The 18,749-nt window shown below is 38.9% G+C and overlaps 1 protein-coding gene across 1 annotated transcript in view; it reads left to right on the plus strand.

Annotated features, from left to right (window-relative positions):
• The window catches only part of LOC104464105 (slit homolog 3 protein-like), a gene marked incomplete at both ends in the record, with an annotated part of 133,906 nt that overhangs the window by 22,672 nt on the left and 92,485 nt on the right, over positions 1-18,749 (plus strand). Inside the window, 3 exons of the mRNA XM_010076731.1 lie at positions 1,638-1,801; positions 15,471-15,621; positions 16,859-16,933. Of these exons, the coding sequence (XP_010075033.1) occupies positions 1,638-1,801; positions 15,471-15,621; positions 16,859-16,933 (390 nt within the window). The remainder of the gene's footprint in view (positions 1-1,637; positions 1,802-15,470; positions 15,622-16,858; positions 16,934-18,749) is intronic.

Raw genomic sequence — 18,749 nt, forward strand, 5'->3', positions numbered from 1 at the left:
TCGTTTCTAGCAGCAGGATATCTGCTGCCTCCTCAGGCAGCCACAAGCACAACCTTCATTTCCAACAGATATCTAGCCAGTATATATTGCCGCAAATCATTAAGGCGTTAGAATAATCATGTACAACTCCCCCAGCTGCACTGTGCAATGTATGTACATGGATATCTGTGTAAACAAGGTTCATTTACAGACATATGTAAGATTTGTCAATTTAAACAGCAGGCAACACCCTTAAGGTATAAAACTTTGTCCTTGGTTTCCATGGGGTTTTATTTGCACTGCTGGTGGCTGTTACTTAGAATGGACTTGCTGCTTCACACTGAGATGTTTTTTCATGAGATGTTTTGATTCCTTCTTCCGTTTTTAGTACTCCAAGTGATTGCCATTTTCTGCCTTTTTTCTAGAGCTACAAAACCAGTCCCATCTCCTTTCTCTATGTGCTTGTTTGTGCTTTGGATCTTTCACACCAGGAATGGCTCTAGTACAACAGTAATCTTTAGTTTCTTCAGGCACTTTCTGCTGTGTATGCTTTCACTTCCCACTCCTTGACAGCCCAGACCCTGTTGTATTTTATACTTCTTCTGTTAAGTGACAGTTCATAAATACAACTGCAAACAGAAAAGAAAAGACATTTCTACAGGTGGAAAAAACACAGTAACAGAGCAGAGTTCGTGGGAGGCTATAACTTTGCACCTCTGTCCAAACCAAATTAAAACATCTGCCTTTTTTAAAACTTCTTTGCAGTTACTGAAGAGTCGTGTCCTGCTCCCTCGGAAGTTAGAGGGACTGGTGCAAGTTAACTTCACTGAGATCAGAATCAGGCTCTGAGAAAGGCTTGACAGACCTCCTGAGATAGTGCTCAACTTTGTCAAGCAGAGAGAATTGTAACAGCAGCAGAGAAATGCTGTTTCTCTCTAAAATACTCCAGCAGACTTCACACAGTCTAAATACCCAGTTTAAATCAATGCTATAATACCTACTTCCAGCTGTGTGAGAAATATGTTGTGCAAGTTTTGGTGAAGGATAGAGTCAAGTTGTATCTTCCATAAACAGTTCAGTCTCAAAAGTTAAAAAAAAAAAAATTGATCCAGGAAAAAATACATGTAAAGGGAATACTATTACACATGATGAGTCTGTGTAAATATCAATTTCACTCTTGAGAAAAGACCTCTGGATCCCTTCTGGCTTTGCCCACAGATCCAAGGCACTTTACTAATTTGCATTGTGATCCCTAGGAAACTGAGCTTGCCAATAAAATTTCTTTTAAACTGGGATACAAAACGATCTTCAGGTCAGGTGCATCTAAAAAGGTGCATTTCTCCCTAAAGGCAACATACCAGGCTCTCAGGAGAAAACATTAGATTTTGTAGACAGGAGGCCTGTGTCCTTTAAAGCAGGCTTTGCTATCTTAATTTTTGTTTCCTCTGTGAAAGGACTTGCAGCAGGCTTAATGAGCTACGAAATGTGATAGCTCACAGAATTCTCCCATTCATGTGCAGCTCTGTGTGCCTTCCGCCAGGCCTGGGTTTTTGGAAGCTTATTCAATTACTCTACTCTTCAGGTTTGCGTTTGTGAAAACAATGATGGAGTACAGTGTCACAGGTCACTTCTGATTAAACATCCCATCCTTCTCGCAGACATTTAGCTCAGAATCCATTTGTGTGCGACTGCCATTTGAAGTGGCTGGCTGATTACCTGCAGGATAATCCGATAGAAACCAGCGGCGCTCGATGCAGCAATCCGCGTCGCCTTGCCAACAAACGAATCAGCCAGATCAAGAGCAAGAAGTTCCGCTGCTCAGGTAATTCATTTATCCAGGCTGTACTGCACTTTCAATTCAGAAATAAGCAGGTCCAGAGAGCCTACTAATCGAATCTGCAGGACAGTGTTTGCTATAATGGGTATTATGGAGCATCTTTTAAAATTAAATTAGGAAAATTCAGTTAGTTCTCCAGAAAGCCAATTACCTTATGGATTTAAAAAAAAAAAAAAAAAAAAAAAAAAAAAAGGGGAAAAAAAGGGGGCAGTTTACAGTTGTCTTCTGTGTGTCTCTTAAAAACAAAGAGAAGGAAGGAGAAAAGCTTGAGACATTTAATTTTAAAGAATTAGTAGGTTATAAAATCTCTAAGGAAAACAATGAAGATGTATATGAATCCATGTGGGAAATGTCATATTTTGAAGGGGTGGAAGGTAGATGGATTGTCATTTGTATTCAGGCAGAACTCTCATTGACCCTAAGAGCTGAGCTCAAGTAAGTTCTCAGACCTAAAAGGCTGAGAGCAGTATGAGTGAGATTTTTTAATACAGTTGGCAATTGGCATTTCTGACCTAGGATGTAAGTGAAGCTGGGGGTGAAGGGATGACATCGATTCACATGCTTTCATAGATATTTATTTTTTTTATTTCACAAGTACCATGCACTGATTCAAGTAAAACTGCCATTGAAGTTGGTAGCATTTTTGGTTTAATAGGTTTTAAATCAAAACTTGCATCATAGTTTAGGCAAAAATTTTGTGTTGTGAGCTAGACGGAAAAGTGTTTCCACCTGAAAAATAACCTCCAAAGTAACATAAACACCTTTTATTCAATCCTATCCATTTTCTATTTACGATCCAGCTATCAGTAAATGGACATTTATTGCCTTATACAGCACAACTAAGCAGACTGCTTCTTCATGTGTTTTTTCTATTGGTTGTATGTATTTTAGGTTACTGCATTTTTGTATACTGTAAAGACAAGCAGGTTTCAGTGAGCAAATCTATTAGTGTGTACAGAGAAGAAAAATGACTGTTATTGATGGAGTACCTTGCAGTGTTTTCTATAAAAATTACTATGATTTTGTCCTTTTCCTCTGGAAAAAAACCCCAACCAACTCAAACCATGATTAATTGTGTTCCTGGTGGTAAAAGATTAATGACTCTAGATGGGGATGCAGCATGAAACTGAATGGCAGCAGCCCAAAACAAGCCGTTATGCTTTGTGTATCTCTGCAAACAGTATGCTGAGCTAAACCTTCTCTTTATGGAGAAAATAAAATAAAGATAACTTCATTTGCAGTCAGATTTTCTTGGGCATGCTTGTTAAAGTCCTCAATCACTTGTGACTGAAGCCACAAAATTTATAACCAGAACTGAAATTATGACATACTTTTATCTAGGTTTTTGGGTTGTGTCCATCATAGTAACAAGATAATTAGTCAGTAATATTCATATTTGAAGAAACTGGAAATGAAAATGCATAAATATAATTTAGAAAGGAAAGCAGAATGCATAAACAGATCAGTATTAATCTGTACCCAATTTGCCATTGTTATTTTCTTCTGCTTTTATTAATAGGCTAGAGAAATTAATGTTATGTATGTGCATGCATGCCCTGAACAATGGTACAGGCTATTGGATAAGGCAAATGCCATCTGATACCATTTGTGAAAGGTCATAGCTAAGAAGAGCGACAACGCAGAACACAGGACCTAGTGATATGGAGAATAATGTTTTGTGTGAGTTCTTATCTTGGGGGTCCTTTCATTGAGGCATTACGCTGTTTTTTCCTTGGTCTCCAAGTATATCAAAACCATATGGAAAGGCATAAACCTGACTTACGAAGGAGGAGAGCAGGGATTGTACAGCTTCAGAACAAAGATTTCAGCTGGATGAAAACTAATTCTATTCAAAAGCTCAGCAGAGAAGATATCCTTGCCTGTAGAGTTTCCAGATGGTGATGAGATACCTTGAACTTAACTCACTGTCTGCTTAACTCACTGTCAAAAAAAAAAAAAAGGGAGGAACGTCTAATGGTTTAGAAGAATCTTAGTTTGTAAATCAATCCAGAGAACAGACATCCTTGGCACCTGTTCGGCTCAAGTTGTCCCTTTGAATCATGGCTGCTTCAGACTTGGCATTTAGCAGGAATTTTCCGTGTTTTCATTTTGAGGAATATGTTTCATCCCAGGATTTAACGCAGCACATCTCTGTGCAGAAAAGTCCATGAGGTATGAATCTTCGTCATTCAAAGTCAGACTGTTGAGCTGTGCTTTGTGTTATCCAGGGATGAGCCTGCACAATCCCACTGGGATGGCAATGCTTAGTAACTTGTCAGCATCCTTGCTGTCTGTAGGATTCTCCCTTTCTAGTTTTTATGTCTTCTGCTCAGTGTATGAGATAATATTTTTTTATTTTAAATTCTTTTGTAAATGTGCATCTCTTTTTCTCAAAAGATTCTTATTTCAGGATCCTGATATTTTCATCTAGTTTGTTTAATGCATTTAGTACATGTCAATGGAGAAAGATGGTTTTGTGGGGGAAAACACAGTGAATGTGAGGGGTTGGTAAAGGAAGCGATGTGAAGGATTTTGTCCTGACCTGGTCTTTGACCTTTGAGAGGTGATGAGGATGCACAGACATTGTGAGCTCTGTGGGAGCAGAGGTACTCAACCAGTGTCAGGTTCACACCCATGAGTTGTTAAACTTAGCTGAGCTTAATACTCATCATCATCATGGCATCAGGGAAAGAACCAGTTCTGAAGTCAGAAGATTCTGAGGTTGTCCTGAAGCAATCTGTGTGTTTTTTAAATTAATTTGTATTCTACAAAATATCATAAAAGGAACTGTCAGGAAGGACCTGGCATGAGAAAAAAAAATGTTCAGTAAATTAAGAGAAGAAAGGGAAGTGGTTTTTGTATGAGGATAGGAGAGAGGAGTGGTTAGCAGGAATAGGGAAGAGAAGTTGAGATATTTGAAGTTTCATCAGCCTGAAATGGTAGAGGAACATCAAGAAGGTAATGTCAAGAGGACACATTCAGAGATACAGGTGGGCTAAAATAGAGCTGTATTTGATTAATGAAATGTAGCTGTGAAGCAAAACTATACAGCATAGTAAAAAAAACCAAACCAAAACAAAACAAAAAAAAAAAAAAAAGAAAACTTTGTTCTGCATTTGTTTCCTTCAGTTTTTCTTCTGGCTCCCCACCATCCTTTTAGATAGCAGGAAGAACTTGCCTCTTTTTTTAATTCATCATTGAGGCACTTTCCCCGGATGCTATTTCCTATGTGAACCAAATGACTCAAGCTTTTACTGATAATGATGGAGCAACATCTGCAGAGGTTATGAGTGGCCATAGGAAGGAGATTCTGTGCAACAGGTAGATAACGTACATGATTATTTTTAAAAGGAGAATTGGAAGCATTATAGCATGAAATGAAGAAACAGCAGGAAAAGGGGCATGTTTTTGCCTGGGGCTGTGAGACAGACAAAGCTGTTGAATGAACCATCAAGTATGTGTAAGCCTTAGATTGCAATAGATATTATTTCCTGTGTTTTTCTGTCTTGCATTTAATGCGATGTACCAAAATAATAATAATAATAAACCTCCCCCTTGCTCAACTCTCTCCCCACGGCTATAGAATCTGCGACTGAAAAGGTTTTTCTTGAAAGAGAAATTGGAGGAACAGGCTGTGACTAATTCTCTCTCTCTTCCCTTTAGAAAAGGAAACACTGTCATTTTCAGTGGCAACAGTAAAATTCTGATGGTCATTTTCTTTTTGGCTGCATCTGTGCACTATGAGCACCTGAAGGTCCAATGGTACTTGCCAGCCTTAGGTCACTGGGGTCTCCCACTCTTAGCAGGAATAGGGGAAAAAAGAACAACAAAAATTTTCTTCCCGGTAGCATTTGATTAAGTTCACTACACAGCAGTTTTGTTTTCTAAAGAAGCACTGGGCTTTAGGAGGAAGGGAAATGAATCTATGAGCAGATTGTGTTATCTCTGTGGTAGCTTATTGTCACTTCAAATGTTGGCAGGATCCTTGATTGCTCTGTGACACTGGGTATGAAACAGCTTTTGCAGAGAGATGCCCTTGTATTCAGCTGTGTATCTTTTTTTTTCCCTGTGGTATGTTTGCATTTTTCAGTATATTGTGTATTTCAAAAGGGATGAAAGTTCCACCTCCTGTACCTACACAAACCATTTCTGATAATGATCAAAGAATGTGTACATCTATGAGCATCACATCATGAAAGCTTTTTATCTTCTAATTCTTAGAAATAAGAATCTTAGAGATGAGGTTAGTATTTGAAATACTATGAGGTAAACCTGTCTTCCTGCTTCCTCTTGTATTAGGGCATAGATTGTATCTAACTGACTTTAATTAATTACTTCAGTTCCAGATAGTGCTGTACAAATCACAAGCACAGGCAATAATAGGGAGAGGACAATGAACCATCTGCCAGCACAATTCTATCCTTTTTGGACACTGCTGCTTGTTAACCCAACCCCAATCATAGTCAGCCTCTGTGGTATATACGGATCCAGAGCTTGCATATTTAGGGCTAGTGTCATATCTCTTTTGTTATCCCCTATTATTAGGTAGTAAGGTAGTTGCTGTTTGTTCACTCTTAATTTTTGAAGGCATTTGATAAAACCCCTTATTAATTGTAGTTTTCTACAATTCTTTGTGTGTCTTTTCCAGTCTCTGTCTTCACAGTTAGTCACCTTTCTTGGATTACCTCTCTACTTGGGAACAGAGTTCCTATTATTTGTGATCACCTGAAATTTCCTTCTCTCTTCTCCACATTGCTTCAGCCTTAGAAGCAGAGAACTGCAGTGGATGGAGTGTTCTCAGTCAGGAGAGCACAGGCATCAGGAGAGCATCAGGGCCTTTTGTCTGGTCCCTGTGGCAGTTCTCACATTTCCTGTCCCTTGGTCTCCCTAGGTTATCCCCTTCTCTGCTTTTAGTGACTGTTTAAGCTGTTTGAGCTCTCAAAATGAAAGTTGCAATGTATTGTTACTCCTCAACCAGTGTTTGAAAGTCATGAAGGGCAAGTGAATTTAAGCCAGATCTTACATAATTTATCTGATTGAAACACTCTCAGTTGTCCCTGTAGTTTGCCAATCACTCTGATGACAACTTTGCAAATCCCTTCCATTTTTGGTAAGCAAATAGTCATTTGCAGAATATGTATTCATATTCCTGCCCTTAGCATTTTCTGTTTGATGAAAACCATTGATATCCACCCGCTCTTGTCTGCCCTGTCCCAGTGCTGCAGTGACCTGTGCTCGGGCATTCTCTGTTATGCCTCCACGTAGCGTGCTGGTCTCCAGCAGCTCCTGGCGGGGCAGGCACCAAGCCCTGACAGCTCACAGGGTTGTCTGTGCTGGAGGTGACAGTGGCGGGGATTGGCAGTCCTGCACAGGATGCTCTAGGCCTGGTCATGTTTGCGGGAAATTCTGTCTGAGGCCAAGCTCCAGCACTTTTGCTCACTCGAGCTTTTGCTTGAGCGAAGTGAGGGAAAGGTATATGACACATTGCCTATCATCTGGACAACTGGAAAATTAACTACATTCAGGTTTTTTGTGTGTGTTTTGTTTTTATTCAGTTAAATGCTGTGTGTTCTACTTTTTCTTTACCTCTGAAAGACACAAAGACTCAACAGAAGTACCTTCAGAAACACTCTGATTATAGTGAAAGTGAGGATATGTGTTTGCTGTGTATAAGAATAATTCTTATGGAATGGAAGGTTGTTTAACAGCAACACGTCACCTTCAGCTTGAAACCTAGACTGAATTCATAGTTATGAACCTGAAGTCTTCGCTATGCACTGTAACTGAGTCTATTGGAGCTTTGGTTTGCACCAAATTCTTCTGAAGTTGAAGTCATTAGAGAACACAACATGATTGCTGTGACTAATAGTAATGGAGCTAAATTCCCTTGTACTGTAGAGATGTTCCTGTTGAAAAAATAATTCGGCTGTACTGTATGCTGATTATAGCCATCCCTTTTCTGTAAATCTTTGATAGTAATTCAGATGTTTATGTTAATATTTGTGTCAGTTAGTCTAACCATTTACTAGCTCGTGGTGAGCACTGTGGTGAAGGTTTCCTGCACTGCAGTAGAGGCTAAGTAGGCAGATTGGAAACGATTTTACTCAAGGAAGCATAAGCTTGATATAGAGCAGGTGGGTCTGTTTGACAGAAAGTATGGTTCTTAAGAAAGTAAATTGATGTGTCCCAGTTAAAAAGTTTATTTTAAGGCTGTGCCTCATTTTATCTTTAAATTGAAGTAGTCTTCAAAAAAACGAAACATCTGAACTGCTTTGTTACCAGCCGACATCCTGATTTGCAATTATAGTCAAGAGGCATTGAAAAGAGGGAGCGTGAATGTTGAGTCACAGATGAATCTGTATTGCTTAGGCATTCAAATAACATAGTTGTCCTAGATTTCCCATGTAGGCAAAGTACAGAACAATATAGATTCCTCACTTGAAATCTGAGTTGTCCTCTGGAGGTGTCTGCGTTAGCTGTGGCAGAAAGCTGACTGACACTCCTGTGACTCAGATACCTCAAAAACTAAGGTGGGACAAATTTTGTTCTCTTCTCTCCAATTGCCATTGCTGAGATTAAGCTGAGCAACACTTACCAGACATAGAAAGTTAGCACTTTCTTGTGTGTACAGCAGTCACTTGAATAGGATAAAGAAAATAATTGGAGATGCACTGGCATGAGGAGAGCAAGTCAGCTAAAACCAGTGCAAGAATGTTTGGGCTTGCAATTGGTCAATAAATTTTCACCTGATTATTTTGAGACGGCAGCGGTCTCGTAAGGTGTTACAGCTTGATGGGACAGTTAAAAATAGGATCCTATATACAATTTGTTACCAAACTGTGGATTCAGTGACTGATAAATAAACAGATCTCAGATTATCAGAGGTGATTTAGCACTAAGAGCAAACCATGCAATGCTGCTTGGGTCTCTAGAGTGTGTCTAAAGGGTGGGGTTTTTCATGAAAGCTGGCAAATATCTGGAGATACGATCATTCCCTTTTCAACCTTTTTTTTTTTTGGCAAACATTTATGCAGAATGATCTTATGTACATCCAAAGGCTTATGGAATATTTTTTAAATGTAATTGACAAAATAATGTGCTTCCCTGTTTTTTTCTATTCTATTTGTCACACAAAAAAAAAGGAAAAAAAAAAAAGGAAGAAGAAGGAAGAAGACTATGTTCCTTTGCACATTTTTTTTGCAATAGACTGCACAAGCAGAAAGGCCAGAATGTGCCTGCAGAGTATTTTGCTTCTCATGTGTGCTGAGGACATACATTAGAGTTTTGGCAGACTTTTCTTTGTGTGCTGGTACCTCTTGTTCGTTGTTGTTGATGATTAGCTTAGGCAGTTATTGTAAGCGGTTTTTAATTAGTGCAGCAGAGGAACAGAGACTGGTTCAAAGTATTCTCTAGGGGTTTCTCAGGAAGACGTTTGCAGGGCTCTAACTGCATTTGTTTCCAGTAGGACTGAAAAGAGTTCATTGACACTGAAATCACTACTTTACTACAGATATTTTACTTAATACTGAAAATCAGTATATAATGTCAAAGTCTTTGGAAGATATGAACTATTACTTCTCATTGTTTAACAGAGTACTGTGAATGAATTTATTTGAAGAACCCATGCCAGAATTGCTGCGTTATTAAACCAGAGCAGGAATAAGGGTATAGAACTCTGTATCCTTCTTCGCTAGAGCCATACAAAATTATTGGCATGAATGCTAGTTATAGGTGTAAATTCTAAATAAATGAGGTGTGGACTCTGGAGTTATGCGTACTTTGAATGAATCATGGAAGAAAATTAATGCCTCTTTGTACTATGTTGCATGAGTCACCAAAGAAAATTAATACTCTAATTTTTGTATCTGTTAGGACTCTGGCTAGTTTGGCAGCTTGTGGAGATTGAAGGTTTATTGCGTTAGGTCCTCCTAAAAAGCTGCTTTAGTTTGTTTCTTAGATTGTAAAGATACACAGTAAATCAATTGTCTTACTTTTGGTGCTGTGCACAAACCCATAGCGTGAGGTGCCTGAGTTAACACTCTACGTATTTTCTGGAGTTCCCAAGTAATTGGGTGTTGACTTTCTGCACAGTAATGCTGGCTCGTAGCAAAATGGTGAAGCAGAGTCCCTTGCTGTATTATCTGTCATCTCTGCTCAGGTACTTGCATTGTTCTCTTTGAAGGCAATGAATAATCTGCTTGATGCTGACTTTGTTCTTTGGGCAATGCAAACTCCTTACTAAGGAAAGCGATATTTTTTTTAGAAGCACGAGCATTGACCTTCACTGAAGTCCAGCAAAATGTTCTGATCAGTTGCAGAGGACAGCTACTTCCTCTCTTGTTCGTGAAGCCTCCAAGGACATTTCAGATGTGACTTTCAAAAGCACTCTCCCCGGCATAGCTCTGCAGACATTAAAGTCAATGGGAGTTTTACTTCGGTGGGAGCAGTCAAGCCAAAACTGAATGCCCGACTTCTTGTGCCAAAGTTGCAGTGACGAGTTACAAGAAGTAAAGCTGTTTGAAATAATCAAGTATGTCAGAAGGAGAGAATGCTTCTGTCAGCAAATGGTATACAAAGCCCAACAAACGTTATGCCAGGAAACAGGACTACAAAATACTTCTGTTTGCCTTATGTCTGCAGTAGCCTGTGTGTGCTAGCCTACTGTGAAGTGCAGTTGAAAAAAAAAAAAGTAGTGGTAATTACAGATTGTCAGTGTAAGTGCCACCAGTGTGAAAGGCCACTGGGAGCTGAAATCAGGCTTAAAGGGAGCTTGGGGAGCATTTAATTCCAGAGCTTGGCCGTCAGCTCAGAATCTACTCTTATTAGTATGAGCTGTGGTATTTCTAAAATTGCATTTAAATAAATAGAGCAAACCAAAATGGCATTTATACTTAAAGGAGACAGCAGGAGAAAGTAGCTAATAGGCACCAGCATAGACTGGGCATTCAGTATGTGGTGGAAGGAGCTGTTTGCGATCCTTTTTTAGTGTTTTCTATCATGTTAGTTCTGTCTCTGAATTCGCCTGGGCTCTGTTCTTGTACACTAACCCCAATTGTGCTCCAGGGTGTTCCTGCAGTTGTAGCGTAAAGGATGACCTCTTGTATCCAGCACCTTTTTGCATGGGTGGAGTGGAGAGCAGCTCTCCGTGAACCTTCAGCTTGTGCTTCTCCATGCTGCTTCCTCTCAACGCTCTTCTCTCTTTGGCGCTGCCTAACTCTGACTCTGGCTGTTCGTGGGGTTTTCCTTTGTGCTTGATCTAACCATGTGGTGGAACAATACAAATTGAACATGGTTCTGTCAAGCACCATGGAAGGCTGCATACTCCCTGCCGCATGGCATGCTGGGATACTTCTGCTGTTTTCAGAAGCATCAAAAGGTGAGAGATTCCCCTTTTCTCACAGGAAAAATGAAAAAGGTGAAGTGTTGCTTAACCAGGCTCCCAGGCACTGAAGGGGGGGAGCCCTAGTGATGTTTGCGACAGACTTTCCGGAGGGCTTGCATGCAGAATAACCATTTCTAAGTAATTAATCTGTTTAATTGCTCTTAGAATTAAGAAGTTAGGCATCTTGTTAATTAATATGATTCAAGGGTGATTCCAGCCATACCTACAGAGACGAAAAATCATTTTTGTCTTCTTACCTTAAAAATACTGTAAGCTACATCTGTTTATGTGATCTGTCCAGTTAGTCCTTCTACTTGACGTGCACTTTGGATGCTGTTGCTTGAAAAAGATGCCAGCTACTTAATGTAACTTTGGGCCCAATCTGAGCAATCCTCATGTGCTGGCATTTCCTTATGAGGTGTACTGCAAAAGAGCTACAGAAGAGTCTGCAAAGCGTTAGCATTTATCTCTTGAAATACCCGTGTGGGTAGCATGGCCTGGATGAAAACAGTATTGTCCAGTAGTTACGTAACACACAGGTGAGTCAGCACACCCAGACGGGCCACTTTAGGTTTGACAGTTTAGGTAAGATCTTTAACATACTTCTGCCTAACTTCCCCCCTATGGAAAGTAGAGATAATGACACCTATTCATAAAGGAGTTTGAGGGCCTGGTACAGAAGTTTTCTCATACGGGAATACTGCCTCATCTTGCAAATTTGTGCCATATCTATTGTGGAGCCATCAGAAGGAGGACATCTGAGATTCCTAGATTTTGTCTGCAGTTACTGATAAGAATTAATACTAGCGACGTGAGATTATGACAAACAACGTACTTCCTTTTTTTCCTGAAAACCTATGAGAATTGCAATCTAGTGGTTACGTGAAGAAATGAGTGTCAGGATTACTGTTTTTTTTGTCCAAGTTTTAGACCAAGTGATCTCTGTGATCATATTTTTGATGCCAAATTTGAGGCAGCTGGATCCATCTTTTCTAGAATGAATATATCAGGTCAGTATTTAAGCCCCTATTGAGACAACTTGATTTTTTCCGGAACAGATCATCCAGCACTCTTTGTAAGCTTAATTTTAAACACTGAAATCAGTTTTGCTGAGCAGAGCTTAAAAAGACTAGAACAAAAACGTATTTGTTTCTATTGCTCAATTTCTCCATGTGGATATTAGAAAGGCACCTCAAATTTTTGAGTGCTTGGAAATGTGTTGTTTCTTTATCTCAATAATGCTGTTCTGTTGAATGGCATTTGCATCTGCTTTATGATACTGAGGAATTGCAATGGGTATCCGATAGTGGTGCCATGCAGGTTGTGAAATGAAAATGTTCTCAGAGTAACTAGCAATTCAGATAAACACAGTTGCCCTCAGTTAAATACAGGCCTTATTGTTGCCTTCACTACTCATTTTACAGCAAACTTCGTTTCTTTTTAATTTTGGAAATTACTAGAAACTCCCGGGTCATGTTTTACATTCAGCCAAGCTCAGAGTTCTCAGCTATGGTGCACACATGCTTTCAGGTATAATAAAATGACCAAACAGCTGGTCTGGAATAGTAAAATGAAGCCAAGTGTTTCTTTTGTGCATGTCTAGCATCCTTTTTCCATAGCTTTCCACAGGTGATTTTATCGTGTGCAAGAAGTACCTCACACGTGTGACGGTTAACTGTATCTCCTGAATCCTGCCGGGTTCCTGCGGAGCCCTGCAGCAGTACACTGATAAAGCCCTGTGTGGAGAAATGGATATACACACTTGAATAGTGCTGCAAGCAGATGGCTGCTTTTCACATTCGTATCCCAGATGGGAATATCTTAAGAGAGCAGCCACCTGTCCAAGTGATCTCAAGGCTCAGGTCAAATAGTAAATTTTATCTAGTCTGTGGCAGGGAATAGTCTAACGGGTGACTGAGCACTTGTTGAGCATATACATGCTATTGATCAGTTTTGACTCTCTGCTTACCTGGGCAACTCTTATTTAAACTCAGTTGAAGGGAAAAAAAAGGAAAAGAAAAAAGAGAGAAGGAAAGAAAAGTATGAAGGCAATGTTTGCTCCCTTCCTCTCCTGCTGAGCTGAGAGAGCTTTCCCCTCTTGCAAGCGTGGAGGCGGTGGGCTGATGCCTAGACAAGATCAACTTCTAGTTGATGCAGCATGGAAAATTGTATGCCATCAAGAGAGTGCGACTGCTAAGTCAAAATGTGGTAAATATTCTTTATTTACTTTGCCAGAAAGCTTGAAAGAAAACCAAAACCTGATTTTCACCCTCTACCACTACATGCACCTTTTTCTCCTTCGTAAAGTGTTCGACTTACTTTCCCATCCTTCTTTTTTTCCGTAGGAAGATGAATCTTGTATCCATCAGTAGACTAAATATTATACTTAATAAATTTTTACCCTGTGTAACTCATGACGTTTGTGATTATTCTTTCAAAGAAAGCTTTTACAATGAAAATTAGAAGTGCTTCTTCATGGGTTAATTTGTGAATTTCTAAGACACTTTCTGATCACTGAAAAATTTTGGTGGGTTTTTCAAGACGTACTGTAATTGTAACAGTTTAATAAACTCTGGTCCTGATAACTGTTCATCTTTGCCATTATTTCCAAAGAATCATAAGCAATCTAATGTACTGTCTCCCAGACCTAAGAAAGAATAACTATGTTCTGTAATCAAGCCATAATACACTCCTCACTTGACCTTTTAACCAACTTTCAAGCCTGGAATTTTGAGGACTGGAAATCAGACAGGGTTTTTTGAAAGGATAAGAGTTTAAATGGTGGTGGTGCGGGGAAAGGCTTAGACTGTATTTTCATTATATTTTAAGATGCCCAGTGGTCCTAATAGTTTAAGTGCTGTGCTGTCAAGCTAAAAAACAGTAGCAAAGTCTCACTTTAGATGTATAATTTACAATAAGCATGATAACCTGCAAAGTATTTAGCACCACAGAAGTGGTAATATACAAAGCTGTATGTGATGTTTCTCATAATCTAGTTTGGAATTACAAAACTAACCCAGAGTGTGTCTGTTAGATCGCCTGCAGAATTGCTTGCTTTCACTGCATCACCCTATGGAGGTAATATGTAACATAAATTAAAATAATAGTGGGTTTAGATGACTTTTTTTCTTACAGAAAGTAGTATGTGGTCATAAAATGAGCAGTGGTGTGTTTGTCAGTCTGGGAAGGGGAAGCAGGTGATGAATGTCACCAAGTCTCTAAAAACAAATTTCAGCTCAGGTTTAAGTTTTTATTGATGTTTTAAGGTTCTTAAAAACTGAACTTGCTCAGATCGTTCCTGAGAAGGCCGTGCAATTTGCTTTTAAAACTCTGGAAAAGTTAAAAAATACTTCTTGGTAGTTACAATCACTGGGCATTGCACAAGGTTCCTGAGACAATTCTGGTGCTTCCATTATGAAATATGAAGTGAGTGGGCAGGTATTGAATGGTGGGGTCTTGGCAACACTTTGCTTACATACACATTTATTAATACTCCTGGTTCCCTGAAGCACAGAGATCAAGTTTCCAACCTGCTGTTATTAAAGGAGGAAAACCAAACCTGAAAAGGACAGATTAGTTCACTGAGTCTAATTGGAAAAGCATTTCATTAGAACGGGTCAAAAACCTAGTCAAAGAGGTCTGGTAATCATGGTGTAATGGTACATCAGGGAGTGCTTCTCACTAAGTACGGTATACCCGTTCCTTAATTAAAATGAAAATGATTTAAACTGCTATTACTTTCCTTTGCTGTTTGTTTAACAGAGTTAATAAAGGTATCTAATTGTTGGAAAATTGACAAAGTTCTGTTATAAAAGGTTGCTCTCAAAAATTAATAGCTGAGGTCTGAAAATTTAGGGCTTTTTAATGACATCTTTTAAAATCCTTTGTCATTTGAATGCACCAGGATAGCTCCTGCTTTCATGACATCTCTTTTCCTTGTTGCTGGACTAAGTTCCAAATGGGAAAAAGTGACTTTGCTGGAGCTCGTTTGAAGCAGACTCCCAACAGCTAATTAGACGTGCTTCAAAAAATACCTTCACAGGTAGGCTTGTTGGACAAGGAATTAATCTGTCAAGGGAAGAGTGAAAAAACAGAGGCTAGTCTTGGGAGTAATTTGAAAAATTGCTGAACAAAAATCTTTGGCAAGTATTAAAATTGTGTGCAGGAGCTGGGAGTTGACAGGAGGCGGTGTTGAGAACAGATTCCATAAAATCTCTGATTGCTGCAGTTATCAAGAACAATTTGCTGGATTATATTTTCCTTTTATTGCAGGGTCAGAGGATTACAGAAGTAAATTCACCGGGAAGTGTTTCATGGACCTTGTCTGTCCTGAGAAGTGTCGCTGCGAGGGAACAATTGTAGACTGCTCTAACCAAAAACTTACCCGATTACCCAGCCACCTTCCTGAATATACTACTGATCTGTAAGTGCTGGCTCTCCGTGATGCGCTCAGCAGGGTGTGCTAGTTTTCCTGGTTTTTAGAGGCTGTGAAAGGGACTCAGACCAATTCAAGGCACCTTCTACTTTAATCCCTGTGTGAAAAAGGAGAAGGTAATTTTATTTCAAAGGAGCACCACAACTCTTTTTATTTCTTTAGAATTCGTGCCAACTGTGGGAATGAGAAAGGAGCCATGGCCCTATGCGTTAGCTGCCTGTGTGTCTTCTTGAAGTGTTGACCTGTGATGTGGCCCAAGCTGGATGGTTCCTTTTCATTCTACATTTGAGTCCTTTGTCTTTGCATCTGGTTATTTTTATTTAAGAACTGGATTAACCCTTTTGAGTTAAATCTGTGATCAGGAACTCATTCCATCTCGGCAGTGCCTGCTACTTGGGTGAAATGGCTATCACTAAAACTAATGCATTGTTAAGCTGTAAGTGATTTTATGAAATTTATTTGCTTTTAGAAATTCTTCAGAATTACAAACATAATATACTGCTAATGAGAATATGAGAAAACATGTTTATTACTTAGTAACTGAAGAATCTGATTCTTTTGTGATGTTACTAGCCCATTCAAACACACTTCTTTTTGTGTTAGTATTCTATTTATTGTACTTAAGGTATTCTATTTAAACTGCCATAAAAATTGTTGGTTTGAAGTTAAGATAGAAAAACATGAGAGAGAGACATCCAGAAACATAGAAAAGTCTTTACGTAGAAAAATTGAGCTATGTGTAATCAGAGAAAGAATTTTGCATCCCAAGCCTGCCAAGAGAGTGGCTTTTGCATTAATTTTGAAGACGAGCAGACTTTGATGGGAAAGAACCTCAAATCAGATCCCTTCTGTTTACATGGACCACATCCCCAATTGTTTGCCTTCTATAGCAGGATGCGTGAGGGATGTTCAGTCACGCAAACAAAGCTGTGTAATGGTTAAGGTTCATAATTCCTTATCCTGTGCAGTGGAAGGAGGCAGCATTCTCACATGGTCCTTTGGCATTACACTCTTAAAGGCATCCTAAGCTTTTACTATAAACACTCTTCTGTGTTTCCTTTCTTTCAAAGCTAAACTCTTTTCACTCTAGGAGTCTGAGAGAGATGGCAGATAGTGTCTTGCTTAACAATGGTCATAGTTCTCTGTGTGGCAGCCCTGTATGTCACGGAGATATATCTATAAACATATGTGAAGTATTAAATGTGTCTTTGTTTGTTCCTATCAGGCGTTTGAATGACAATGATATTTCTGTTTTGGAAGCTATTGGACTCTTCAAGAAATTGCCCAACCTCAGAAAAATGTAAGTTTGAGTCACTTGCTTGCTAGCATACATGTTGCCTTGGAAGGAAGAAGGAAGGGATGATTATTTTATAGTTTAGTACTGCACTAGCAGAAATTGCTTTTTTAATGTGAATTTAAGGAATTTGAATGAGTTGCCTATTAGATGGACAGGCCCAGTTAAACCACAGTGACAGATGATGAACCCTATGCTGAAATGACATAATTCTTTAGGCAATATTTCTGAAAGTCTTCAACTCATGAAGGCTGAAGGGAATTCTGTCCTAGAATTTATTCAGATGTATTATTATTATTAGAGATGGCTACAAAGTTTAGCGTTTTGGTTTTGTCTTTTGAATGTATTACGTGACTTCAACGAGTGTGATTGTTTTAAATAGTCAAAGGAAAATAATAGTACAAGATATGGATGATGGCAGCTTCTTTTGATCATTATTGTTTTAGAGAGGACAATCAATTAGCTAATTTAGAGATGAGTCATTCAAATATATCCATATAATTATGTTAACAGCCTGAGTCCTGGCACTGTACAATGTATACATTTAATAACAGCTATGTTTTGGAAAGAGGATAATATGTTAGATACCTCCTGATAGTCTTCTAACTGGATCTTTCTGAAATTATTTAAAGTTTTAACCCTATGGCCCCATTGCTAATGCTTCATCTAACTGTTTACTTTTAGGAAGATTTTATTGCTCAAGTCAAGGTAATTTAGGGAAACCAACCAACCAGTCTTTTTTTCTGCATTCATTTCACATGGTTTCTGCCATCTGGAGCTTCCTAGCCATTTGAATCCATGTAAGATCTCAGGGGCTTTGGAGACAACTGTAGTGGAATTCTTATGAGAGTTTTATTTCTGCAAGAGTTTCAGATGTAGCACTGCAGGTTTGGGACTGGGGGTTGTATTTGTGCAAGTACAGGCCACCAGACTGGGAGAATTAATCATATACATTAGCCTCATATTTTATAAATGATCTGTAAGTTGTAGCTACAGTACACTTAGAAAAAGTTGTTAACATTGTTGAAGTGTGCTGTTGCCTGTCTATGTAGAGAGTAAATGGGAATGAAAAATGCATGGTATGTGAAAGTATACACAAATTGGAAAGTATCTGTCCTCATCAAACCTTCAGAATTAATGTTTTGAAAATTGGAGAGATGTGATAACTGGAATAATTTCTTTCATTTTATTTAAAACTTACCGTAGGCAAGTTATGGTGCTGTCCTTCCTGTTCCCGTCAATCACTCAAGTGGGAGGGATGCCTCGGAAGAGCTGTATTATTACTCTTAAATGCAACATAAAACAGTTATGTGCATTTTTTTAAGGGTTTGTTTCCTGTGAAACAAAAAATCTTTCTGCTCTGTTCTTGGTAGGCAGTAAGAACTGAGGTGTAGAGGTGCATTTCAAACAGATGGCAGAAAGAATTGGTGCCCTACACCTCATAAAAAGTGTCTCTCATATGGATTTTTAGTGGCAGCCTCCAGGCTGAGGCTCTTTAGGTAATCCTTGTAGTTGAGATACTTTACAACATTAGGTAGAACAAAATAAATTACCTCAATCTGAATAGAGGGATTTTCTGAAAAAGATGGGGTTTTTTGTATAAGCAGAGCAACATTTCAGCCATAACCTTAGTAGCTTGATCCTTAAAAAGCCAGATTAGGCTTCTCTTTCTAATTCTCCTGGTTCCATTTTGTGAAGGGAAGAGGTTACCAGGAAAAAACAAACAAGCAAACAAACACCCCTTTCCTTCGATGTCATTATTTGGCCTTTACTAAGTATCCTTCTGCTAATAATAGGCCTCTCTCCATCATGTAAGAAGGTA

Source organism: Pterocles gutturalis, unplaced genomic scaffold (genome assembly GCF_000699245.1).
Source record: "Pterocles gutturalis isolate BGI_N339 unplaced genomic scaffold, ASM69924v1 scaffold363, whole genome shotgun sequence".
Lineage (NCBI taxonomy): Eukaryota > Metazoa > Chordata > Aves > Pterocliformes > Pteroclidae > Pterocles > Pterocles gutturalis.